Below are 27,480 nucleotides of genomic sequence, written 5' to 3'. Positions count from 1 at the left end.
AATTGCTGCCGCACCCCCTGAGACGTTTTCTTGTTGCCTAACATGAAGAAATGGCTCGCGCGAAAAAAAATTAGTTGAAACTAAAGTCATCACCGAGATATAGGCGATTTGGAGAGTTGGACAAATCCTATTTTCTTTGTAAAAGGAGACTATGTTGAAAAAAAAAAAATTTAAAAAATGGTGTCTTCATTTCTAACAGGGGTTCTTATTGAACCCCCCTCGTATGTTAATTAATACGAAACTTTTTAGCAGAAGAATTATGAAGAAGTTAAGGTGGTTTCTGCCTGACTGTCATTTGTTCGATCACTATTTTAAAAACTATCAGCGTTAACGAAAAAAATTTTAGGTAACTGCGAAGTGCGGAATGTAATTCGGGTAGCTCAACAGACCAAATGGGATCTTAATGATTTTTGGAACACAATAAACTGCATTTTAGATTTCGGATTGTATTAGGCTTTCAAAAATGAACCAGTTCTAGACTCATCGCAGAAAATAAAATAAAATACGAGGGATAGCTTTAAAACCGATTTAAGAAATTTATCACAGCAACCATAGTATTTACCAAACCACTTTCGGAAAGCTAAAACTACGTATGTATGACTTCAAAAGAGTGATATGAGAAACTGTTGTTGTTTCTTAACCAGTATCAAGATGAAAATCTGCTTTTTCGGCGAGATACTGCGGCCCCTCGTGAAAAAAACACAAAAATAAACAAAAAAAGTAAACATAACTTTTATGTGCTTATAATTTGGCCCAGTGGTATATTTTATACTTACTAGTGAAATATGGACTTACATATGATGTGTATATTATTAGTATATACAGTGGAGGCAAAAAAGGGTATTAGTATCAGAAACTAATGTTTGTGAAAACCGTTAGCCCTCCGTTGGGCACCTAGGTCCAGAACTCTTTTGCCTTTGGGCGTGAATTTAACATATTTCTATTATAGTTAACTACTTGAGCTTCCAGGAGCTTCCTAAAATTTAATTTTTAATTGATTTATGAATATGACCTTTTAGAAAGGATGTTCGAACAGGACGAAAAAAGGCCAGTCTGCTTTCGCTCTATGTTGTGAGATTTTCATCATTTCGTATATCGTCTTCTAGGTGATGCAACAACGTCTCCTTGGCCTGCCTCCCCTTCTTGCTCCTTCAGGGCTTGCTTCAAATACTTTTTTGGTCGTTCTTTCGCTGCTCATTATTAAAATGTGTCCTTACTACCGACATCTTTGGGACTTTATAAACCTCGTTACATTTCCTCCTGCGATTAAAACACTGACCTCGTGGTTATACCGTATGCGGTATGTACCGTCTTCTAATCGTATAAGGCCGAATATTCTTCTATGAATTTTTCTTTCAAATCGCATCAGTAAATTCACGTCATTAACTTTAAGAACCCATGTTTCACAGCCGTAGGTGAAAACCGGTCTTATTATAGTTTTGTACATCTGTAGTTTTTGACTCTTTGATATCAATGAAGACTTCATAAGTTTGATAAGGCCAAAATATGTTCTGTTAGCTGCCTGAATACGGTGTTGTAAGGACATATTTGAACTCTTCCATGAACTCAAAAACATAACTTCCGATTCTGATGTGACTATCATGATCGTGCCATGTACTTTGTCTTTTCTTCATTTATATTGAGGCCCGCTGGTCTTGCAACTTGCACTAAGCACATGAAAACCTTCTGAAGAGCCTCCCAGTTCTTGCAAGAATCACAATGTCGTCAGCGTATGCGCATATTTGTGACGATTGAATACTAAATAGTTCTCGATGAATATCGATTGTCACTTGCGTAAAACTAACTGTAAATAAAAAATTAGTATAACTATTTGTATTGTTTGTTGTCATTATTAACTAGGATCTCACGTCTCGGAACTTCTACCTATTCTTCAAAATTTTTTCGGTTAAGCGTGAGCTTTCGGAGCAAATTGTGCGCAAAAAGCAAGGAAATGGTAATTTGTCACACAATGCCATAGCAAAAACGCATAGTAAATAAACCTAAATAGTGAGAAAAGTACGGTAACTTATGTCTTACAAAAGTTGAATGAAACCTTTTCGGTTGAACAAAGGCCTAAAAGTGAAAGAAGAAAAAGACTTGTTTCGCAGTCACAAGCCAAAGAAGTGATGTCATTATTTCGAATAAAAACTTGCCATTCACTTTGAGATGCTGCAAAACGGGTCGAGAGATTACGCCCAAGAAGTGCGCAAAGGTGAAGGTTTACGGTCATGTTAAAAGATTGAAAAACCCAATCGACCAATAAACCAAATAAGAGTGCTAAAGCATGTGCGTAAAAATTATACAGCCCCAAACATCCAATAAATATTTCTGTGTGGTTATGGACGGAGAAACATACGTCAAAGCAGATTCAAGGCGCTGAGTTTTATACTGCAACAAAGAGAGGCGGAGTCTCAAGTGTCTTTAAGCTAAAAATGTTAGACAAGCTCTCTAAAAAATATTTGGCTTAGTGAGCCATGAGTGGTATGTATGAAAAGCAAAATGTTCCTCACCACGGGCACTATAAATCTAGAAATTTATTTGAAGAAGTGTTTGCAAAAACGTTTGCTGTCATTCATAAAGCAACATACAGACTCAGTTCTATTATGACCCGATTTAGCATCGTGTCATTATAGCCGTCTTACTATGAACTGGTATGAAAACCACGGGGTAAATATTGCTCAAATACACCACTCACCAAACTGTCCACAATTACAAGCCATTGGAAAATTGTTGAGCAATTGCTAAAAGAAAATTCCTAAAAACAAAAAAAGAAATTAAAAATGAGCAACAGTTTAAAATGAATTGGCAGAGAGTGGCAGATACCGTAACAAAAACTATTCTGCCTATCAACTAATGACAGGAGCCAAATCTAAATTGCGCCATTTTGTTTATAGCAAAGAGAATTTATATAATTTTTTGTTTAACATAGTGAGCTTAAGAGAAGAAAAAAAAGCAAAATTAATATATTTCGATAGCTTATACAAATTTTAGGTTAAATGATTTTCGCCCGTCCAATATTTTTCATGCCCATTTTTTATATAACTACATTTTAAAGGGTTTTCCAATAAGAGGTGTTATTTTGATATTCAAAGAAAAATGCTATTTTTTAATATAAATGATCGGATGTTTATTTCATTATAAAGGGGAACGTATGCCGTTAGTAGTAATATCATCAGGCAAATGACCACCACGACCACGCTTACAGGACAATATCCTTTTCATGAAATTTTCCGTAATCGAATTGCAAAGTGGCTGGCCTATGTCCTCGATATCCTCACGAATTCCATCTTGAATCGACCCTGAGCTGTTGGCGTACACCTTCTATTTCACGTGGCCCCAAAGAAAAAAGTCACAAGGTGTTCAATCACAAGATCTCGGTGGCCAATTGTGTTCACCTGTTCGAGAGATAACACGGTCCGGAAACTTTTCCCGTAAAAGATCAATGGTTTTGTTCTTGTAATGCACGTACTGCCGTTTTGTTGAAAATAAACGTTGTCCAGATCAATATCATCCAATTCCGGCCATAAAAAATCGTTAATCATCTCTCTTGTTTAACACCTAACACCTGTTATTGGAAAACCCTTTATTTAACAACTTCGAAGCACTGTAGCTGCTTGCTGTCCAGTGAATACGAATACGAGTCTAAACAAGTGAGAATAATTATGTGAATACGAATGCGTGCGAGTATGAGAATGAGTATGAGTAAGAGTATGAGTATGAGTAAGAGTATATATAATTGGCGTGTACACCATTTTTGGGTGTTTAGCCGAGCTCCTCCTCCTATTTGTGGTGTGCGTCTTAATGTTGTTCCACAAATGGGGGCCTACAGTTTCAAGCCGACTCCGAACGGCAGATATTTTTATGAGGAGCTTTTTTATGGCAGAAATACACTCGGAGGTTTGTCATTGCTTGCCGAGGGGCGACCGGTATTAGAAAAATGTTTTTCTTAATTTGGTGTTTCACCGAGATTCGAACCTACGTTCTCTCTGTGAATTCCGAATGGCAGGCCGCCGTATGAGTATGAGCATGAGCATGATTATGAGTATGAGTACGAGTATGAGTATGAGTATAAGTATGAATATGAATATGATTATGAGTAAACGTATGAGTATGATTATGAGTATGAGTATGAATATGGGTATGATTATTAGTGTGAGTATGAGTATAAATATGATTATGAATAAAAGTATGAGTATGAGTATGAATATGAGCATCATTATGAGTATGAATATGAGTATGAGTATGAGTATGAGTATGAATATGGGTATGATTATTAGTGTGAGTATGAGTATAAATATGATTATGAATAAAAGTATGAGTATGAGTATGAATATGAGCATCATTATGAGTATGAATATGAGTATGAGTATGAGTATGAGTATGAATATGGGTATGAATATTAGTGTGAGTATGAGTATAAATATGATTATGAATAAAAGTATGAGTTTGAGTATGAATATGAGCATCATTATGAGTATGAATATGAATATGAGTATGAGTATGAGTATAAGTATCCGTATTAATTGGAGTGTAATTATGAGTATTAACATGAATATGAATACTAATACGCATAAAAAACGAGTACGAATGGGCGTACCAATATGAATACGAATATGAAAATGGCTATTTATGGGATACCTATACAATATGCAATATGCCGCTACACACCAATATCTTGACAGTGCACTCACATTTGTTCTTACATCTCCATATAACATCCGTTGATTTATTGCAATTTACCTTCAACTTCTGGTAGAGTAAATAAAATATTTATGATTAAAATGGAAGTTTATTACTGTTGTTCGTGTTGTTTTTGTTGTTATATTGTTATATTATATCCGTTCCGTAAGTTGGACATGCACTAAAGCAGCTGATTTATCGAACCAGTTCATCAGCGAATTAAGACATAAAAATATAGCGCATAAGCTAACAGATATTTAATAAAAAATAATTGCTTGGCAGGAGACCATTCAAGAAATCAAAACAAGAAGAGAAGAATTTCAACTTAAAACAATGGGATACATGCTTGCATGTGTGTGTGTGTGTGTGCAACAATAAAGAAAAGGCCAGTTGCTATTAAAATGAGTGTAATAAGTTTATTAAACCTCGTTACGTAACAATGGTGTACAGCTGCCGTTGATGTTGCAACATGTTGCATGCTTCTTGTTATTGCATAAACAATTGGTATTTAACAATCTACACATCATAATCATGAGGCTGTTGTTATGCACAGTTAAGTTAACCTTTTGTGGCACTCCAATAAAATTGTGGCTGGAGAAAATTTAATAAATTCGCTTTAGACTCATATAAGTATAAGTACAGTTGTATGTGTGTATACATATGTAGTGCCAGTGTAAGGTAGCACTTATTGTTGGTACTTACTAGCTTATATGAATGTGTGCACATGCCCACTGTACAAACATATACTGATGTATACATACTTAGTAACAGCAGCAGCCACAGCCAACGCTGAGCCCTGAACGCTAAACGCTCGTAGTGCCTCTTAGCCAGGTACTAGCCACAATTCAATATGCTACCGCTCTTAAGTGCAGGTACAAATGTTTATTTATCGATATGTGTGCATTCATACATATGTACAAGCAAAATCACAAGCTTACTCAAAACGTACTTTTTGTACGTCAGATATGTACATACGTCACCACAATCATCGTCAACCTCTTCGTTTTTGTCAAGCAGCATATTGGCATGGTTACACAATTTTTGTGCAAGAAAACAAAAAACCAATTCATATAATAAAACTTTATTCACTCTCAACTCAACTCAATACAAATGAAAATTGCAAAGTGCTGCAAAAGATATTATTTGTCTAACTGCATCGCTATGTGTGCACAAAATTGCTGCAACAGCAGTGTCACAGCGAGTGGTGCTTTCAAGATGACACACTTTGGTGGTGCTGCAACGCGTTTGGATAAATACATATATGCAAGTATAGTGTGTATATATGTATGTTTGTTAGTTTTTGATATTCGTTTGATTTTTCACTCTATTTGCGTTTCTGGTAATACTATTTTGAGAGGCAACAACTGGCATCTGTATCGAAAGCGTAAAACAAAGTAAGCATTTACAGTCAAAGCTCCAAATGTGAACAAACAAGTGTTTGCTGTCCGTTATGATAAGTATGCAAATCGTGATTAGATAAGTTAAAATAAGGAGTCTTTCAAAAGTGACGCCAGATGACAATAGTTAATAATACCCAGACGGGAAGCAGATGTAGAATTTATACCACAGAACAGCGCGTTAAAATTATTGAAACTTATTGTAAAAATGGTCGATATTTTAGAACACTATATTGCATATTGCAAAACTCGCGATTAACGCAATGCGATATGACAGTTTAAAATAAGGTTTGAAAGTTAATCTAACCAAACCAAAAGTCGCAGTTTTCAGAAACTGTAATAGATAATAGGGCGGGGAATAAGTTCATAGCGTTTTCGCCGAAGTCTTTTATTTAAACAAAAAATAATATTTATACAGGGTGGGCCACATAGCGTTTGCTTTTTGAACCACCTATTTTTTTGAGAATGGTAATACAAATGAAATGTCAAACGTGTTCATAATTTACTTAAAGGTTTGACATTTACGAAATGGGACGCTATACGCTTGAACAAAATTGGGAAATGTTGAAAACCTATTTCCAAAGTGGTGAGTCTTCTTCTTCTTTTCTGATTTTCACATCGGTGGCTCAGAAAATCCACACGTTACTGTAGAGAAGCAAATGCATCCACAACGAGTTACTGTTTGGTGCGGTTTTTGGTCTGGCGGCATCATCGGGCCATTTTTTTTTTTCGAAAAAGAGCGAAGAGCCGCGGTTACAGTAAATGGCGAGCGTTACCATGACATGCTCAACGAGTTGTTTCCAAAAATTGAAGAGGATGACATGGACAACATTTGGTTTCAACAGGACGGTGCAACTTGTCACACTGCCAAAGTTACATTCGAACTTTTGGCTACCGTTTTTGAAAACCGAATAATCAGCTGAAATTCCGATATCAATTGGCCGCCTCGGAGCTGTGATTTAAGCCCGTTGGACTATTTTTAGTGGGGAGCCGTTAAGGAAAAATGCTATGCGAACCATCCAGAGACGATTGATGCTTTAAAACACGAAATCGAAGTTGCCATTCATGAAATTGGAGCCCAAACAATCGAAAATGTGCTTAAAAATTGGGTTGATCGAATGGCTTACTGTAAAGCCAGTCGTGGCAGTTATTTGAACGATATTATTTTTTATTCATAAATGACAATGCTCAATCTTCAAAATAGAAAAAAAAATTTGAAAAAATATTGAACAGTTTTTTTTTTATAGCCGATTCGAAAAGCATGGCTCACCCTATATCAATAAGTTAATCTATTATATATTCGCCATTGCTGTTTACAACCTCTTCCCACTCTCGACCAATTTGTTGACACCGTTTCGCCAAAATTCGCCTGATCTGGTGTCAAAGAAGTTGTTGAGCCAGTTTTTAAGTACCTCTTTGTTATCGAAGGCAGCGCTCTTCACAGGGAGTGGAAAATATGGTAATCGGCCGTTGCAAGATCCGGAGAATACGACGGATGCTGAAGGACCTTCCATTCGAGCTCTTGGAGTGCGGCTTTCACGACTTGTGGAACATGGCGCCTGGCGTTGTCGTGAAGGAGTATGGTTCACCGGTCATTAACGCGGTGTAGCTGGGCAATGTAGAGCTCATTATTGACCGTGGCATTCTTTTCGAGCATTTTCCAGTGCACCATGCCCTCCCAGTCGCGTCAAACACATATCATGATCTTTTTTGGATGGAGATCCAGCTTGACTCGCGGCTTTGGCGTATCTAGTGGCACCACCCACTCCTTTCTTTGCTTCATATTGATGTATAGGTACAAAAGGCTCTGTTTATGATGGCATGTTGCTCGATGGCGGGCGACATGCTGAGAAGCAATTTGAAGGCGACTTTCTTTGTTTTTTCGTTGAGCTCGTGAAGCACCCAGGCTCCCAATTTCACGGTAAATCCCATTGAATGAAGATGATCGCAGTTCATTTTTCCGTCAATTCACGACTGATTTGGCGACCGTTCGCCTTCAAAAGTGATTTGAGACGTTCTTCATCGAGTTCTAAAGGCCTCCCTCTGCCCGATGTGTCATCGACGTCAAAGTCGCCATTTTTGAACTTTGAAAACCAATTCTGTGCTTTAGACTCGCCTATGACACCGCAAATGTCCCGGGCTGCTTCGGCAGGTTTTTGGCCTCGATGAAAAGCAAGAAGAGCAGGTATCGAAAATATTGACTTTTGCCTCCTGGGTATTCCATTTCTAAACCTCAAAATCAATAAAAGATAAAATAACTCAAAAATACAATTAACATAGCTTTGTTGAGCAGAATGAGTTCTATCAAATGAATACTTTCCCTTTGCAAAAGAGCAAACAAATCGTTGCAAAATAAAAGAAAATATAAAAACGCTATGAATTTATTCCCCAACCCAATAGAACACCTGGTTGCTATAGTTCGATATATGAGGATGAGCACGTGGAAATTGTAAATGAATACAGATACTGTTACATTTCAAATTATTATATAAAAATCACGTGAGCTTAAAAATTTAAGACTCCAAAAAATGCTAGTAATGCAACATGGCTCAAATATATGAACACCTTCTTATTTGTGCTCGTATTTCCAAAAACATGAAGACTTTCGATGCTGCCTCAAGGCGTATCATCCAGTCATTTCTTAAACTCACCCATTCACGGAAAGAACTTTTTACTTCACCTAATATTTATTCAAAAAAAATTCGGCCGCCGTAGCCGAATGGGTTGGTGCGTGACTATCATTCGGAATCAAGAGCGAACGTAGGTTCGAATGACGTTGAAACACCAAAATTAAGAAAAAGTTTTTCCTAATAGCGGTCGCCCCTCGGCGGGCAATGGCAAACATCCGAGTGTATTTCTGCCATGAAAAAGCTCCTCATAAAAATATCTACCGTTCGGAGTCGGCTTGAAACTGTAGGTACCTCCATTTGTAGAACAACATCAAGACGCACGCCTCAAATAGGAGCTCCTCGGCCGAACAACTAGCAGAAATGTACGCGCCAATTATTTTTATTTTTTTTATTTTTAATATTTATTCAAAACGTTTTTTTTTTTAGTTCCAAATAAATACTCAATGAAATTCCAAATGAAGCTCATACGAGAATTGTTCCTGTGCCTCCTTCAGTGTGGTCTTCCGTGTTTCTGGCATAGTGAATGAGAAGACCACAACTCCAACAAACATTATCACACCCGCACTGATGCAGAAGACAAATTCGTTATGCGTAGTAAATGTGAAAGTGCATACAATGATAAGATCCACCATATACTGAACGATGACTGTGAGAGCAATGAAAAAGCGTTTCCATTGTAACGGGAACGCCTCTCCAAGATAAACAGTTGTACTTGGCGCAAATATACCACCGAAAATTTGGGCAATCATAAGCAGCGCGCACGCAATTGCCATTTTGGTGCTATCTATCACCCACATAGGATTATGAAAGATAATACCAACACCAATGGTCATGCCGGCAACACACAACAATGCGAATAGGCTCACCGCCTTGCGACCAATTGCATCCATTGTTGCCCAACCCACCAAAGCACCAATCACTGCAAGCAGCCCATAGAGTATAGGCGGCCAATTGACAATTGAGCTTACATTGCTAATTTTTTCAGACAATATTAAGGCTTGAGTTATCGGCAGTGCTACGATAAATGAAAGCATTGAACGATATACCAAAACCCTCAGCAAGGGGCTTAAACTCCAAAGCAAACTCATTTTGGGTGATATGGATTCGTTGATAGTCACATACTCTTTGAGTTTGTCAAAAATGACTTGTTTGCTATTCGACATTATTTTTGGCCGGTATAGACGAACTACACAATTCAGAGCCTCAGGTTCATCACCTTGGCGTAAGTGAAGAACTGGTGATTCGATCGAAGTGTACGACAGAGCCAATGCAACCACGCCGAAGACTATGCAAAATATACCCTGAAGGCAATAAGGGTTAAAATCGAGCTCTTCACTCCATAGCGCTGTATATAAGATTTGAACGTAGGCGCCGGCTATTAGACCAAACTGCTCCAAAGATAAACAAAAACCGCGATGATACTCTGAGGCAATTTCGCTGGCATGTGTGATGAACGAGACGGTGGTGAGACCGATGGCAATGCCATTCAAATAACGCGCAGCTATCAGTGCTATCGTATTCTCACAAGCAGAGATCGTCACAATGGCTGAAACATTGACCAGCAATGTTGGCGAGACCTGTAGAGAAGACAGAATATGAATGCTTGTTTGAGTGTTTGTTGTTGTATTGATTTTTTTCCAAGTGACTTGTAACTGTAATTGTACTTACGATAAACCAGCGTCTACGCGTCCAATTGATAAGCAGTGCAGCGAGTACACAACCAATTGCGATACCAATAAACCAGCAAATTTTGAAGTGTAAATCATATGCGTAGAAGCTCCATCCCACACTAACAGCTAAGTGAAAGCCGCCAGTTAAGAAAACGAAAACATCTGTGAAGAAATCGTAACTTTTAGTAACTTTTTGCTAAGAATTCAATAGCTGACCTGATACCAAAGAATTCGACTGCGGCTGATTTGTCCAGAATTGTCCAGGGCTGTCTATATAGTTAATTGTGGTCATAATGTGAAATAAACTCTAAGCAAAAAACAAAAAGAAAAAAAAATACGCCAAAAAACCTTTTCTTTTACCACATTTGTGGTTCTGCCTCGTAAGAGGGTTCGAAAGTACTGAGTAGAGAAGCTTTTTTATTTGCGCTAGGCTAGTTGATTTTTTGCTTTTTCTTCACCAAGCAAAAAAAAGGAGGTAATCAATTCGGCATACATTTTCTTTAACTACACGACGTTACACTGAAAACGAATTTTTTAAGTGACATGGAGAGGCCGCCGTAGCGAAATTCGTTGGTGCATGACAACTATTCGGGAGTGCCTAGGCTCGAATCTCCGTGCATTAACATCAAATAATATTTAGAAACAATCTAAAAGCGGTCGCTCCTCGACAGGCAATGCTAAATCTACGAGTTTATTTCTGCCATGAAAAAACTCCTCAGAAAAGCCCACTTGTCCATTCGGAGTCGGTTCAAATCTGTATTCCATTCCATCTGTAATCCATTTGTGGAGCAACATCAAAACGCACGAGACAAATAGGAGCAGGAGCTCCACGAAACTCTTAACAGAAGTGTACGCGCCAAGTATTTATTTTATTTTTTTAGAAGTGGTCATAGATTTAGCCGAGTACTTAACGAAAATATTAATTTGTGGAAAAAGAAGTTCATTATTTTTGCATAAAATTTTGCCTTTTTAGAACTGATTTCTGGTCGATCTTTAGCTATGACTACTAAAATGCCGGTAAGCTGTGATTTTATCAACATTTTCGACCATATCGACATTTTCTTTAACATCAAAAATGCCTGAACGATATCGACGAAACCAAAATTGCACGTAATTGGCTGTTACACCATTCATAATTTCAGCGGCTGGCTTGCATTTTCACCTTTATCAAAGTAAAACTGTAAAATCCAAAACACCGAATTTCCTATTTGTTGACTTCCATTGTTAACACCCCGCAACTCACAACTGGAATTAACAAATAAGAAACAGCAAAAGAAGTTTTTTAGTGTGAAATGTTACCTTGACAACGGGCATAAACTTTAAATTGTTTGATCGATATTTTACGAGATATCGCATTGCAAGTAGGGTAAAAGTGTAAGTGGATGCTTTCCATTTCAATTCAACCGGGCTATTCGGGTCATGTTCTTCGATTTCGATGTAACTGAAATATGTTGCTCTCTGGTCAAAATAATGAGACACGTATTTTTTTGTTCGCCCGAAAAAATTTTTTTTCAAGAGTTATCGGCAATTTTGTTTTTCGGCTCAAACTCGATTTTTTTTAATTATATAAGAAACAATTTTTTTTAAATGCCCATAACTTAGTCAAAAATGAACCGATTTTAATAATTCTGGGTTCAAAATGATCGTAATTAATATACTTACACGAGCGACTTCATATAGAAACAATTGCAAAAAAGTAGTTGATAATTTTTTATTTAGCAAAAAAGAAAAAAAATTGAAATTTTTTCGAAATTCAATATTTCAAAAAGTGTATTTTTGTTTTTTTTATAACTTTTTCCAAATCAAGAGGACACCTCAAACTTCAATTAATCTGAATGCCCAGTAGCTAAAATGAGTTGTTTTTGAGTAATGAATTTTTGAGTAAAAACACTGTTTCGCACTTTTTGTTTTTTGCAAAATAAAACATGTTCAACTACTTTTTTGCAACTGTTTCTACTTGAAATCGCTCGTGTAAGTAATGACGATCCTTTTGAACCCAGAATTATTAAAATCGGTTCATTTTTGACTAAGTTATGAGCATTTAAAAACAAAATTTTCTTATATTATTAAAAAACATCGATTTTGAGTCGAAAAACAAAATTGCCGATAAAGCTTGAAAAAAAATTTTTTCGGGCGAACAAAAAAATACGTGTCTCATTATTTTGACCAGAGAGCAACATATTTCAGTTACATCGAAATCGAAGAACATGACCCGAATAGCCCGGTTGAATTGAAATGGAAAGCATCAGTGATATTTACGAATTGCTGAAAAAAACTTAATATTTCAAGAATGTTTGTTTGCCGATCAGTTACGATCAAACATTTTTCCCAAATGTCTTAAGTGACAGACAAAAAAAGAAGCGGTCGTCCTCGCATGGTTGAAACCAGTGCAGCCATAAAAGTCGTTCGAGAAAGAATTCTCAAAAATCCCTTAGAAAGAGGAGAATCATGTCCATGTTATCGACCAGATCCATGTCAAGAGATGATCTCGACATGAAAGCCTTCTGTCGTTCAACTGGTCATTGTTTGACAACGCGCTTGATGAAAATTAGACTCGACAGATGCAAGCAGCTTCTTCGGTGGCACGTGGTGAACGGCCATGCCCAGAAGCAGTGAACACACAAAAAACACCATTTCACGCCCGAAAAAAAGCCAAAGTTATTAGTTAGTGTTGTCTATTCTTAATTTTAATTCCTCCTCTTCTTAAACAAAACATTTCACATGTTACCTGGACAACTTTCTCAACGAAGTAGCAGGAGCGTGAATCTCAGTTTTTCGGAAACAAACAGGTGTCATGGCAGCCAACCGGCTGATTCTTAGCAATTCTCTGAGAGTCGGTTAACGGTCTGATATTGGGCTACTCTTTCAATGTGGCTTTCAGCACAGCCGAGAACTGTCAGAATAAACACAAAATTCATGGTGAAATGATTTTTTAATGTTGCGGCCAATATCATACCTTTAGCCGGCTCACTGCGAATTTGACAGAATCAGCTGATGGCCTGACGTCACTTGTGGTGTGTTACAAAAAAATGGGATTGTGTCCGAGATATTCGAAAAAGATCAACCAATGACACTTCGTTTTCGTCAGAACTGGGACTGATTGGACGAGTGTGAATGTAATGCACATTCGGTGCAGAGAACTGGCATCAAGTACGCCGAGTTAAAAATTAATGACCTTCTGAGAAGGTTAGATGGATTATATTCACAGTAATTGCCATGAGCCTACCATCATAGTCGAATGGGATGTTGCGTTACTACCATTCGATAGTGCCTAGGCGGGAATATCCGAGTATGAAATACAAAAGGATAGAAACAACTTTTTGTAATAGCGGACGCCGCTCGGCAGGCAATTGCAAACCTCCGAGTGTAGTTCTTTCATGAGAAGGATCCTCATAAAAAACTATCTGCCCTTCGGAGATGGCGTAGGTCCCACTATTTGTGGAATGATATCAAGCGCATCCCTCAAATTGTAGGATGAGCTCGGCGAAACACTCAATGAAGGGTGTCAGTGTCATGCTTACGGAGTACTAGCACTTTGCCGATTATGAATGAATGTATGAGGTTTGCACTTTGACCCAATGGTCTTTTGTGCCCTTGCTGAGTATGCGCGTTCCTCTACAATATTTGAAAAAGTAGCTTATTGTCATCTCCCTGAACCGAGTGATTTATGTGCGACTTTTTTCAGTAGTTATCAAGTTCCACGGGAAACAATAAAAGATTAATTGGCGGAAAAACTTAGTTCTAGTAGCAGTCATCCCTTGACAAGCCATGCAAAATCACCAATTGATCTCTGCTCTAAAAAAGTTTTTAATAGCGAAGCTTCTCTTCCTAGGCCACAAAATAGTACTAGATCTGTAAGTTGCCAGTTCGTTCTTTTCGCGCGAGCAACTAAGTTTATTGCTTGTACTATATAAATGGTTTTATAAGTTTCTCCTAAATCTTATCAGTCAAAAGTCAAGCATGGCAATCAGTGATGCCATTAACTACGTTGTAGATAAGTCTCAAGGAAAGGACAATTTGTCTATTTTCCAAAGAACTCAAACTAATTAACAAAACCCGAGAATCGTGAGATAAAAAAGGAGCCTCAAAGGTTATTTTAAAGTTTAAGAAGAGCCATCTTTGTTTTTAAAAAGAGCCGTCCCTTTAAACACCATAGATGGATATTATTCACGTGATGTGACAATAAAATGGTTTGACAGCACACCAAGAGTAGTAATCACACAACGCCTAGCTGATAAGTGAAACTCAAACCATTTTAGGAGTGAGAAATGAAATGCAGTTTAAGGTGAAATCAGAGACATTCACTTAGGTATCAAAAAAGGAACCGAGTAACAGGGCACAGCGGCTCGTTGCCATTTGTAAGTTGACTTGTATTATAAGAAAATTGTTTTTCTATTGATTTTAATGAAACTAATGTCAAATCTCATTCATTTACTCATTAATTAATCCCATCACCCGCAGTTGGACTGGGCTTGTTTAAAAAATTATGTAGCATAATAAGGAAATCAAAAACAAAATATTTTGCGGCACATAAATTGTTTACTCTTACCACTTTTTATTGCACTAAAATTGTGGTGCTACTTTTTCTGTGAAAGGGGTTTTTTCTTTATCAAAAATTGAACTAATTCCACTGATAGTACACCGCATATCTGATTGGGAAATTGTTTTTGTAATGATATGGAATGCTCTTCTGTCAACACGGTATCATGTATCATATACCTATATGTATGTATGCACATAATCTTCTCTTTGATTCATTATTATTATCGTAAACGGGCCAACATGAAGTTCCCGGAATTATATTATATAAATTATTGATAAAAATCAAAAATATTGCACTACCTGTATACCACTGGGAATTCACACATTACACAGTAGAACGAATTTAGCTTTTATTGATAGTTTCTGAAAAAGATTTTTGTAGAACATTTCAATCCTCAAAGGTTTCATTTAGACATATTTTATTTGCGGTAAATTTATCCCGCAAAAAGGAAAGTGAGGTGGTTAGAAGTAAGCCTATTCAATATCTCAAATATAAATAATCATAAAGTGAGATGGACTGATAAACAGACACGGCTAAATCGACTAAGATCGTCGTTCCGATCATTTTGATAGAACATTTTTATGGGACAATCTTCTCTACTTGTTTCTTCTTCTTCTAATACTTACAAGTAAACCCTTGGTGTTTGTCCGAGCTCCTTCTTCTACACAAATTAAATAAAATTGTATACAAGATTTCACAAGGTTAATGAAAACAACATTAGAGAAAGACAAATCAAGCTCGAGAAGAAAGAGTTTCAGTTAGTCTTTACGACCGCAAAGCATACTTAAGAAATACTTTTTTTAATGTTGCCCATTATATTTATTGGGAACTGATGACACAATCACCAAATAATAGTGGCATACTCAAGGTAAGAACGTATAAAAGTGGTGTGAAACAATTTTCATGTGTTTGGGGCCGGGAACTCCGAGCTCCTCTGCCGTATGAAATTCAAAACCCGCCGAACTCCTCGATATGTTTAAATAGCATTTGATGAGTACTTTAGTAGCGTTCTAACGAATTTTCAAGCCATTTGCTTTGTTTGTTCGCTTATTATTTTAAATAACTGTTCTTCGCAGTTCGATTTTGGCGCCCTGTGCCAGCCATTTTGTTTTGGTGACATCTGTCAAATCTTTTGTTTATTATTCAGTTGTTTATGCCAAATCATCATGGCAAGTTACACTATTGAACAGCACGTTCAAATGATAAAACTTTATTATCAAAATGAGTGTTCATTAACGCAAACGTTGCGCGCATTGCGCCCATTTGTCGGTAGACGTGGTGGCCCTTCCAATTTCTTATGGCCCATATTGAACCATATGGACCTAGACGACATGTGGTTCCAGCAGGACGGTGCTACGTGCCACACAGCAAGCGCCATTTTATTCCATTTCAACATCTACCCCCCCTTATTGAAAAACCCTTTATAATAGTAAACAAAGTATACACAAAAATAATTAAACTCCGTCATGCTGTTAAAATTTTGAACGCAGGTGTACGTACATAAGCTCAAATGCTTAAATACAAAAAGTACCAAGATAAGTAAATTTGTGATATTTTCGTGGGGATTTCTCAAAAGAAGAGGTAACTAAATCCATATTTCGGTACTTTTTTCGTGTATGAATCAGAAACGTGAATGAACCAATTTTTGGAGATTCTATTCGGGCAGAAGTGCGATTTGTAAGAAGAGTTTAAAGAAAACCACTACTAAATTTAAAATAAAATTTTACGACAGTTGAGGACTGTACTTTGTATATATAAGGTTGTCAAAAAAGTCTTGCGGTATTTCCGCAAGCTTGTCTTTGCAAGCGCGTAGTTCTAGTTGTATTCGTCGCATCGGTTCACGCTAGAGCTTTTTGGAAAGCTCTTTTCACGTGCTAACACGTGTTTGAATAATTGTTGTTTGCTTTTAGTCGTTCGTGAGTTATAGCGACGCAAACATGGAGCAAAATATGGAGAAAATACGGCATATTTTACAGTACTACTACGATAAAGGCAAAAATGCATCTCATGCTGCCAATAAAATTTGTGCAGTTTATGGACCCGATACAGTTTCCATTTCCACCGCACAACGATGGTTTCAACGTTTTCGTTCTGGTGCAGAGGTGATCGAAGATGCGCCACGGTCCGGAAGGCCTGTCGTCGAAAATTGCGCTAAAATTGAATTGATCGAAAGAGACCGGCATAGTAGCAGCCGTAGCATTGGCCAAGAGCTGGGCATGAGTCATCAAACCGTTATAAACCATTTGAAGAAGCTTGGATTCAAAAAGAAGCTCGATGTATGGGTGCCACACGACTTGACGCAAAAAACATTTTTGCCCGTATGGATGCATGCGAATCGCTTCTGAATCGCAACAAAATCGACCCGTTTTTGAAGCGGATGGTGACTGGCGATGAAAAGTGGGTCACTTACGACAACGTGAAGCGCAAACGGTCGTGGTCGAAAAGCGGTGAAGCTGCCCAGACGGTGGCCAAGCCTGGATTGACGGCCAGGAAGGTTCTTCTGTGTGTTTGGTGGGATTGGCAGGGAATCATCCACTATGAGCTGCTCCCCTTTGGCCAAACGCTCCATCCGGACCTGTACTGCCAACAACTGGACCGCTTGAATGCAGCACTCATGCCGAAGAGGCCATCTTTGATCAACAGAGGCCGAATTGTCTTCCATCAGGACCACGCCACACACATCTTTGGTGACGCGCCAGAAGCTCCGGGAGCTCGGATGGGAGGTTCTTTTGGATCCACCGTATAGTCCGGATCTCGCACCAAGTGATTACCACCTATTTCTGTCCATGGCGAACGAGCTTGGTAGTCGGAAGTTGTCCACAAGAGAGTCCTATGAAAATTGGCTCTCCGAGTTTTTTGACAATAGGGAAGCGAGCTTCTATAAGAGGGGCATTATGAAGTTGGCATCTCGTTGGGAACTCGTCATCGAACAAAACGGCGCATATTTGACTTAAATTGCATTATTATAACCAATTTTATGAACAATTGAAAATTCAATAAAAATACCGCAAGACTTTTTTGACAACCTTATACATTTATGTGTTGGTAGAGACCACTCCTCAAGTAGCAAAATAAATAAACTAGTGGGTGTAATAGGTAAAATTGCTTAACCACCAACTACTATAGTGAGCAGCGTACATCAAGAAAACTCACCTCTAAAAGCTGACTCACCGCTGTGATCAATGCATAAATTCTTTTTTTTTTTTGCGTCACTCAACTACTCCAGCATGTCAACTAAGAATTGTTTGGTCCTCCTGCTAAACACATATTCTCGGTTAATACTTACTTACTTACTTAGGTGGCCATAACAACCCGTTACCGAGTTACGGCCGACCTCACTAGCTCTCTCCAGGCGCCTCTGCTCCGCGCGCGCCTTCTCGAATTCTGTATACCAAGCGAGCATAGGGTTTCCTCCACCTGGTCTTTCCACCGGAGCAATGGTCTTCCTCTGCGTCGGCTCCCTTGGACTTCGCCCTCTAACACCTTCTTTGCTGGAGCTTCTTCATCCATACGCACGACATGCCCTAGCCAACGCAGGCGTTGGATGGCGATGCGTTGAACTACGTCAATGTGGGCGTAGAGCTCATACAGCTCGTGGTTCATTCTTGAACGGTAGTCTTCGCCAACGCGCACAGGACCGAAGATCTTACGAAGAACTTTTCTCTCGAACACCCCAAGAGCAGCTGCATCGCTTTGTGACACTACCCATGCCTCTGCGCCATAAAGCAGCACGGGTATGATGAGCGTCTTGTAAAGTGTCAGTTTGGTCATGCGAGAGAGGGCTTGACTACTCAATTGCTTACTTAGCCCATAGTAACACCTATTAGCAAGAGTGATTCTCCGTTTGATCTCCAGGCTGACATCGTTGTTCCTGTTCACGGCGGTGCCAAGATAAATAAATTCTGGCACAACTTCGAAAGTATAGTTGTCCGCAATGACGTGCGTTCCTACACACCGTGTGTTCCGCGTTGTAGACAGTATATACTTCGTTTTACCCTCGTTCACCGCCAGACCCACTCGGGATGATTCCTTCTCGATAGCAGAAAACGCAGCCGTGACATCTCGCTTAAAGCGGCCGATAATGTCAATATCATCGGCGTACGCAAGGAGCTGGACACATTTGTAGAAAATAGTGCCATTACGATGCACACCTGCTTTTCGGAGCACCCCTTCCATCACGAAGTTGAAGAGGTTGCATGACAGTGGACCGCCTTGTCTGAAACCTCGAACGGTACTGAACGGCTCGGAGAGGTTATTTCCTACCTTGACGGAGCTGGTTGTGTTGCTCAACGTCATTCTGCAAAGCCGTATGAGCTTCGCTGGTATACCGAACTCAGACATGGTGGCGTACAGGCAATCCCTTATCGGGCTATCGAATGCAGCTTTATAGTCGACAAAAAGATGATGGGTGTCGACTTGCTTTTCATGGGTCTTTTCCAGGATTTGGCGTAATGTGAAAATCTGGTCGATGGTGGACTTACCACTTCTGAAGCCGCACTGATAAGGCCCGATCAGTGTGTTGGCAAACGGCTTAAGTCTTCCACATAGGACGCTAGACAGGACCGGTAGTTGGTGCAGATCGTCGGGTCACCCTTCTTCAGTACAGGACAAAGGACACTGAGACTCCAATCGTCGGGCATGCTTTCTGCTAGCCATATTTTGCAAATGAGCTGATGCATGCTCCCTATCAGCACATCGCCGCCAGTCTTGAACAATTCAGCGGGCAAGCCGTCAGCGCCAGCCGCTTTGTTATTCTTGAGCCGCTGAATGGCAACTCTGACTTCGGCATGGCTAGGTGGTGGAACGTCCAAATTATCGTCGATTGGCGGTATCGGGTCATCTTCTACTGGGTCGGAATTGTGTGCGTCATCGCCAGCAAGTAAATAGCAGAAGTGTTCCCTCCATATGCCCGGTGTGGACTGTGTATCCATAACCAGATTTCCGTTTTTATCTCTGCAGGCTGATGCTCCGGTCTTGAAACCTTGTGTCAGACGCTTGACTTGTTGTACTCCTCTAGCAGCTCACGCTCACGCTTCTCCTGTTCTCGCTTCTTGCGTCTGAAGAGACGCCTCTCTTCCGATCTCTTTTCCCTGTAGTTCTCGGTGAATAATGCCGCCAAAACCATGATAACCATTGTTCTCAGTCGCGACTTCGATGTTCTGTCAAAGTACACCTCGAGTATGCCAACAAAAGAGCATCCACAACTGTAACAGCGCTGATGGTAAGCGTAGGAGGACTAAAACAAAATCGCCGCCAGCTCCTGGCTAATATCGTTTTCTATGGTGCACCTGTTTAGGCGAACAAAATGCAGCATGTATCATACTTTCGATATTTTCGGTGTCCGACGATGCAACCGTAGTAAATTCTGACATACACATATACCCGCTGGATATACTAGCAATGGAAGCTGCCCAACCTAAAACTTTGCCTAACGAGGCCACATGAAGAAGTGAACTTTTATTTGACCCAGTTATTGAGTGGACATGGCTGCTTAAAAGCTTATATGCACTGGTTCAACCACGCCGACTATCCCTATTGAGATTACTGCGACGAAAACGTTATAGAAGAAAAAAAAGAAAAATTCCATAGAGCTTTTGGAGAACTTCCTTCGCTGGAAACATTCGTGTAACATATGCTGCGCTCGAAGGAATAGTGGATTTGGCCATGCAACTTAGTTGCCGAGACTATGAAAGAGACGAGGCATCTAGAAAGTCTGAGCCACAGCAGCGATGGCTAATCGCCTTCCCTCTCCGCGATGTAATATTTTACGGTAGTCCCGCGACGAGAGGTAATGAAAATAAACAGGATAGCCACTTGAGGGTGCGAGGTACCAAAATGCCTATGAAAAAAAAAAACAGTTTCAACCCACCTCTGAACGGGAGATGGGTTTATTAGGAGCTATTTTCATAGCAGCAATACACTCGGAGGCTTACCATTGCCTGCAGAGTGGTGACCGCTTTTAATAGCGGAATGCCAGTGAGAAAGATAGTCTGGAAAAACAAGCATAAAATACAAATCAAACTTGCAATCGACTTCAAACATTGACGGAAACTAGGTCAGGTTAAATGGTTGCCCAAAAAAGAGGCGAAAAATCAAATTCGTCCTCTGTGATGCCATTACAAAGGAAAACAAAAGCAACGGGAACTAAAGTAAGGATCCCTCTTTGCTAGCACACATATGAGTATGCTATGCAAACCAATTTCGGTTCCCCAGTTATAACTAAATTTAAAAAACTTAACTTGCCACGCCACGTAAGAGTCGATTCGAAAAGCGCGTGTAGAAGGGATTTGTGGCACTTACTCAAAATTTCTTGGGGAAAAAGAAGGCTGATAAAGGCTTGAACTTTATGAATGACGTGTTTGAATGTTTCCGAGCTTAAGGGTGTAAGTGATACCACTGCTACAGAGATTGTCTCAGTCAATAGAATAGTCGGCGTGTTAAATCGCTAGAAGCTTAATGTAGAGCGCGCAATGTAACTACTCACTATCGGCCGACTAAAATGTTTGAAGTGCAATCTGATGCGGTTCAATGGTGCTGATTTCCCTAATATAATAAAGGGTGATCAATTTAAAGGTATCGGATTTTAAATTGAAATAAAAGAACGAAAATTTGAATTGATTGGACAATCTTTATTATTTTTGTGTAGAACCATTCATGACATTTAATTTTTAAAGATAATCCCATTCAAGTGTTGACCGCAACTGCGCCGTAATTCGGCCAACCGTAAACACCAATATTGAGTGACTCTCTCAAAGACTTTGGTCGGTCTCTCGTGAATAACTTTAGTAATGTTGGCTTCCAATACCTCAACCGAAGCTGGTTTATCCACAAAGCATTAAGAACTTATATACTACACAAAAAAAGTCCAAAGGTGTGACATCACACGATCTGGTTGGGCAATCGACCAATCCACTGGTCCGAGACGAGTTATAAATTGCTACCCGACGCAGTAAATCCATTGTTTCACGATATGCATGGCAAGTAGCGCCGTCTTGTTGAAACCAAGATCACGGGCTTCGCTTTCCGGCATTAAAAAGTCGTTTATAATGGCGCGATAGAGGTCGCCATTTACTGTTACATTGGCGCCAGCCTTGTCTTTGCCCATAGGCCGCACCAAACGGCTGTTTTTAATGGATGTAATGACTGTTCTTGAATGTCTGCGGGTTGCTTTTCAGCCCAAATACAGCAATTTTGCTTATTGACACAGTCAACAAGCCAAAAATGGACTTCATCACTAAACACCATACGCTGTCCTGAGCGCGCGATGAACACTTTTCACAGAGCATTGATTTTTGTAATGCAATTAAATGTAACGAGTTGCAAAGGTTGTCGAGGCGTAAGTCTTTCCATGATGAAATGTCAATGAATACTGAAAAAAATATGTATTTAGTTTTACAGCAGTCCCAAGTCATCTGTCAAAAAACCCATATTGAAAAAAGTACCTCCAATTTGACACTTTTTATTTTAGTCGAACGATAGTTTACATTTGCGGAAAGCTCTGTATATATCAGAATATTTTGTAAAAATGTTACGTAAATTCGACATTGAAACCAAATAGTTGGAATAAAATTGAAAATTGGTGGAATACATGCAATACTAAGGTATTCCTTGTCTTTTTAATGATTTTTCTTCGCCGAATAAGAGCAGTGATAACTTTTCACGGCAACATTTACTTATAAATTAAAAGTGGCATTCCTCATCATCATCGAACGGCTGTTAGTCAGGTAGTGGGCGTACTCATAGTCCGTGAGCCAGGTGCTAATTTTTGTCAGTCATTTCCTCTCAGTCGATAATTCGTAAAATGACTCGGATAGTTGCATTATGAAGCATTGTGAACGTCAGCTGCGGCTCCGAGGGTGGGTTGAGCAGTTATAGCCACCCTCGCACGTAAAAAAAAAAATTATTTTTAGTCATTTCCTCCCGATTAAAACATTGATCAAATTAAAGTTAGACTAATATTTTGAAGAAATAAAATTGTCAGCTGATTATAAAGTGGTGGATTATACGTCAGCTGGTCACACAAATATGAAAAAAAAAATATTTTTTCAGTGATTTCCTCCCAAACGAAAATTTATCAGATGATAGTTTATGTATTGTTTTTAATAAATAAATAAGTCAGCTGGCTATATGTAGGTGGAATGTGCGTCAGCTGATGCCCTGAAGGTGTAACGTAGGAGCTAGTCGGAAACATTTACAGCATTACAGCCAGTAAATGTATCAGCTGACGAGTTTTCCCCCAACATACTGCCAGCTGATTTGTTTTATTACTTACAGGATTATTTCAACAATCCGTACAAACATTTTTTTTCGGGAGGAAATGACGTGTTTGAAGTTATTCAACATTACATTTAATGTGCAAGCTGAAATGTATAATTTTATGGCAATGTTTCGATTCAATCAATTTTTTTATGGGAACTTTCCGATTCTTAAGAATAGAAATATTATAAATAAATATTTTGTTAAGCAAATCAACTAATTTATAATTTTTCAGTACTTAAATTAATAATGTTTAAGATTTAATACAAAAAGTTATTTAATTATATTTGGTAATTTAATCATTTTCATTTTCGCTTCTGCTCATCTCACTTTCTTCTCTTTCTGACTCACTGTCAGAGTCGCTGTCAGAGCTGTTTTCCACCATGTCTTCATTATCGTCATCTGTTTAAAAATACAAAAAATAATTTAGGATACATGTTAAAAAAAAATAAAATTAAAAAAAAATTCTTCTTTCTACCCAGCCATAGTCAGAAGGCAAAAATTGGAAACATTTCAAAAAAACTATTGCAAATGATTAGTGCAAACAGAGCAAAAGTCATTATCATTGCCTTTGATAGATACATTTTCCCATCGATTAAAGACACTGAGCATAAACTCCGAGGTATGGAACAAGTAAACTTCCGTATCGATGGTCCAGATCAAGTGCGAAAAAAAGATTTTTCAATTGAGTTAAAAAATACCAACTTTAAAAAAGCACTTGTACAGTTTTTTATTGAAAATTGGGAAGAAAATTATGTGGCACCATATATTAATAATAAAATAATTTATGTCAATGCTGACGATTGTTTTAAGTACGTAGTTACAGATTCTAAAGTGGTAAAAACGGTAGAAAAAACACTTTCGTGTCCAGCTCACGAAGAAGCCGAAACAAAAATAATTTTCCACGCATTTTCAATAATGTCAAAATCTGAAGAATTCACTGAATGTTTCATTCAATTGTCACAACTATCTGAGAAGAAACTTGACTTTTTTGACTATATACAAGAGTTTGTATATAATGTATATGGTTTGAAACGATTAAAATTTATAAATGAGGCGAGAGTAGCATTGTTTCAAAAGACATACAAATTTCTTGATAATGACAATTCGTTTCGATTACCTAAGAAAGGTATTGATGGCTCATCTCTTCCGCCGTGCAAAACGGAATTATATAATCATTTTCTAAGGACGTGTTATATTTCGGAAATTTGGTCTCAAGCACACCTGAAAGTACCAACTGTCAATGAGCCTTCTGACTATGGCTGGGTAGAAATAAATAACAGATATGAATTCATGTGGTTTTCTGGTACTCAGTTACCAACATCTATTGATCAAATAACTCAATCAGAAGAAGGTAAGAATTTTTTTTTAATTTTATTTTTTTTTAAACATGTATCCTAAATTATTTTTTGTATTTTTAAACAGATGACGATAATGAAGACATGGTGGAAAACAGCTCTGACAGCGACTCTGACAGTGAGTCAGAAAGAGAAGAAAGTGAGATGAGCAGAAGCGAAAATGAAAATGATTAAATTACCAAATATAATTAAATAACTTTTTGTATTAAATCTTAAACATTATTAATTTAAGTACTGAAAAATTATAAATTAGTTGATTTGCTTAACAAAATATTTATTTATAATATTTCTATTCTTAAGAATCGGAAAGTTCCCATAAAAAAATTGATTGAATCGAAACATTGCCATAAAATTATACATTTCAGCTTGCACATTAAATGTAATGTTGAATAACTTCAAACACGTCATTTCCTCCCGAAAAAAAATGTTTGTACGGATTGTTGAAATAATCCTGTAAGTAATAAAACAAATCAGCTGGCAGTATGTTGGGGGAAAACTCGTCAGCTGATACATTTACTGGCTGTAATGCTGTAAATGTTTCCGACTAGCTCCTACGTTACACCTTCAGGGCATCAGCTGACGCACATTCCACCTACATATAGCCAGCTGACTTATTTATTTATTAAAAACAATACATAAACTATCATCTGATAAATTTTCGTTTGGGAGGAAATCACTGAAAAAATATTTTTTTTTTTCATATTTGTGTGACCAGCTGACGTATAATCCACCACTTTATAATCAGCTGACAATTTTATTTCTTCAAAATATTAGTCTAACTTTAATTTGATCAATGTTTTAATCGGGAGGAAATGACTAAAAATAATTTTTTTTTTTACGTGCGAGGGTGGCTATAACTGCTCAACCCACCCTCGGAGCCGCAGCTGACGTTCACAATGCTTCATAATGCAACTATCCGAGTCATTTTACGAATTATCGACTGAGAGGAAATTGGTCGTGAAAATCTGTCGCTGGCTTACGGACTATCATGACAAACCAGGCCAGTGTACGCATTTGCAGTTCAACTCAACTTAACTATCGGCCGATAAAAAGACTTTAGTGTGCAGTAGCTCGAATATAAACCTTGAATCGTCAGAACTAATATTGGCTACTAGTATCAGAAGGCACCTGCTGCTCATAAACTTGGTTGCGGCGCTTTGAGTGTATTTATCTTCTACAAATACATATTTACGGACATTGAGTGCGTTTTTATTATTGACAATTATAAAGTTGTATTATTTACGATCGTGCAGAAGGGAAAAAGCTTTAGCCCGCAAGCTTTTTTATAGCTGTTAATAACGTAGCCAATTTTGTGTGTATATCGCATACCTATGAGGAATGATAGAACACAAGATTGCGCGCTCACATGAGCCGTGACGTCAGTACACAAAATAAGCGAAGAAAAAGAATAGAAAGAATAATCGAAAGTGAGTAGAATGTCAAGAATAATCGATGCATCGTACACACATATATATGCACTTGCATAGATTTACACACAAACGTTTTTTTTTTCTAAACGGACGTCAGTCAATTGTCAAACTCGCTAAAAATAAAGTAGCAGTTTTCGGTAGAAACTATCTTCTGTATTCTCTACATCGTGTTTACCCAAAAATGATGCATTACAAGGTTAATTACTAGTGTAACTTGGGCTGCTACGTCATCGGGGATACGGCATTTCAGACAGGGATACGGTATTTCATACGCCGGCTCGTTTCACACGCATCCACACACTCGCCCAATCATAAGTAATGGCTGCGTTGACTTTTTTCGTGTATCACCAATCTCAGCAAATCTGCTGATTCCTTCAAAATCGCTGAGAGCCGGTTAAAGGTGTGATGTTTGGCACACCTCTGAGTTCTGTACATCGTAGACTATACCCATACATTTAAATTTAGAAAGCGTATCATGGGTTACATATCAGTTCGTTGATAAGATAGGTTGGCGTCAGTTGGCAAATGCTTTTGCAACTTCAAAAGTATAAGCAAAAACAAAATTACTTTAAAGGATAATATTGAGAATTATATGAGCTTTTCAGCATAAACATTTTTATTAAGCCTTACTAGCCGCTAAAATATATGGCTTAAAGAAAAATTCGCTTTTGTCGGTATAAATAAAAGGCCATATGATATTTTATATGTAAATATATGCATATATATTTATGTACTAGCACACCTTTTTGATAAAATATTTGTCATTTTGAAATTTAAAGTAATTGTATTAAAAAATAGTCACACACACACTGAGCGATCAAATGCAAATGAAGCGTGGAATTAGGCGCTGTCACACGCTGATAAGCGGAGACATTTTAAATGCAGCAAATTAAGTTGAGCGAGTTTTTAATGCCACTGATAGAAGTAGAACCCATTATTTGATAAGAAGAAGTGAATGCAGTAGCAGCTACCCATCATAGAGCAAAATGAGTCATGTTTATAAAATTCAGGCGCGCACTATAACGAAATGATGTGGTTAGACCGGTCCTCAGCATGCTTTCAGTCAAATGCGTATCACTCAGCGACATCTTAACTCTGTGCGAGATGGTGCAGTAGACTCAACAACAGGCACGCTTATCATCATCTTTGTAGTAGCCTTGTAACCTGGTGGTCCCTGAAAGCACACAGGAGGGTGCCTATCGACATTTCATGCTTTTTGATCTTTAGAAATATCGAGCCAAACTGTGAAGAGGGTGACACTTGGCGAAACTCCGCGGTTATATTGAGGATTGCTGCTACATTTGCTACATTCGCAACAAGAACAACGAGAGGAAATTCTTTAGATCTTCTTGTTTTTGATTTAAACTTCTTGTTTTTGATTTAAACTACGTATGCAGGCTGGTTTAAAAAGTTTTCGAAAAATGTATTGGGAGCAAAGATATTTAGTTGTATGGCTGTTTTTTTTTTCTACTCAGTAAAATGAGCTTTTGTCGATGTGGGCCAATAACTAACTAAA

General features: G+C 38.2%; 2 protein-coding genes across 2 annotated transcripts; both read right to left on the bottom strand.

Moving 5' to 3' along the window:
• Positions 1 to 9,147: 9,147 nt before the first annotated feature.
• On the bottom strand, positions 9,148 to 10,669 carry LOC129239637 (arabinose-proton symporter-like). Its single transcript, XM_054875300.1, has 3 exons — positions 10,594 to 10,669; positions 10,376 to 10,539; positions 9,148 to 10,284 (listed from the first exon to the last, which is right to left on the bottom strand). The coding sequence occupies exons 1-3, from the start codon at positions 10,667 to 10,669 to the stop codon at positions 9,148 to 9,150; spliced, it is 1,377 nt and encodes a 458-aa protein (XP_054731275.1).
• An 8,951-nt stretch (positions 10,670 to 19,620) lies between these two features.
• On the bottom strand, positions 19,621 to 20,054 carry LOC129238175 (uncharacterized; the record flags this gene model as incomplete). The annotated part of the gene is made up of 2 exons (XM_054873209.1): positions 19,946 to 20,054; positions 19,621 to 19,901 (listed from the first exon to the last, which is right to left on the bottom strand). Coding segments are annotated over exons 1-2 (390 nt in total), but the record flags the coding sequence as incomplete, so codon positions are not given.
• Between the last annotated feature and the right edge of the window lie 7,426 nt (positions 20,055 to 27,480).

This window comes from Anastrepha obliqua, chromosome 2 (genome assembly GCF_027943255.1).
Source record: "Anastrepha obliqua isolate idAnaObli1 chromosome 2, idAnaObli1_1.0, whole genome shotgun sequence".
NCBI classification, from domain to species: domain Eukaryota; kingdom Metazoa; phylum Arthropoda; class Insecta; order Diptera; family Tephritidae; genus Anastrepha; species Anastrepha obliqua.
The sequence above is the reverse complement of the archived record's forward strand: the minus strand, read 5'-3'. Positions and strand labels throughout refer to the sequence as shown.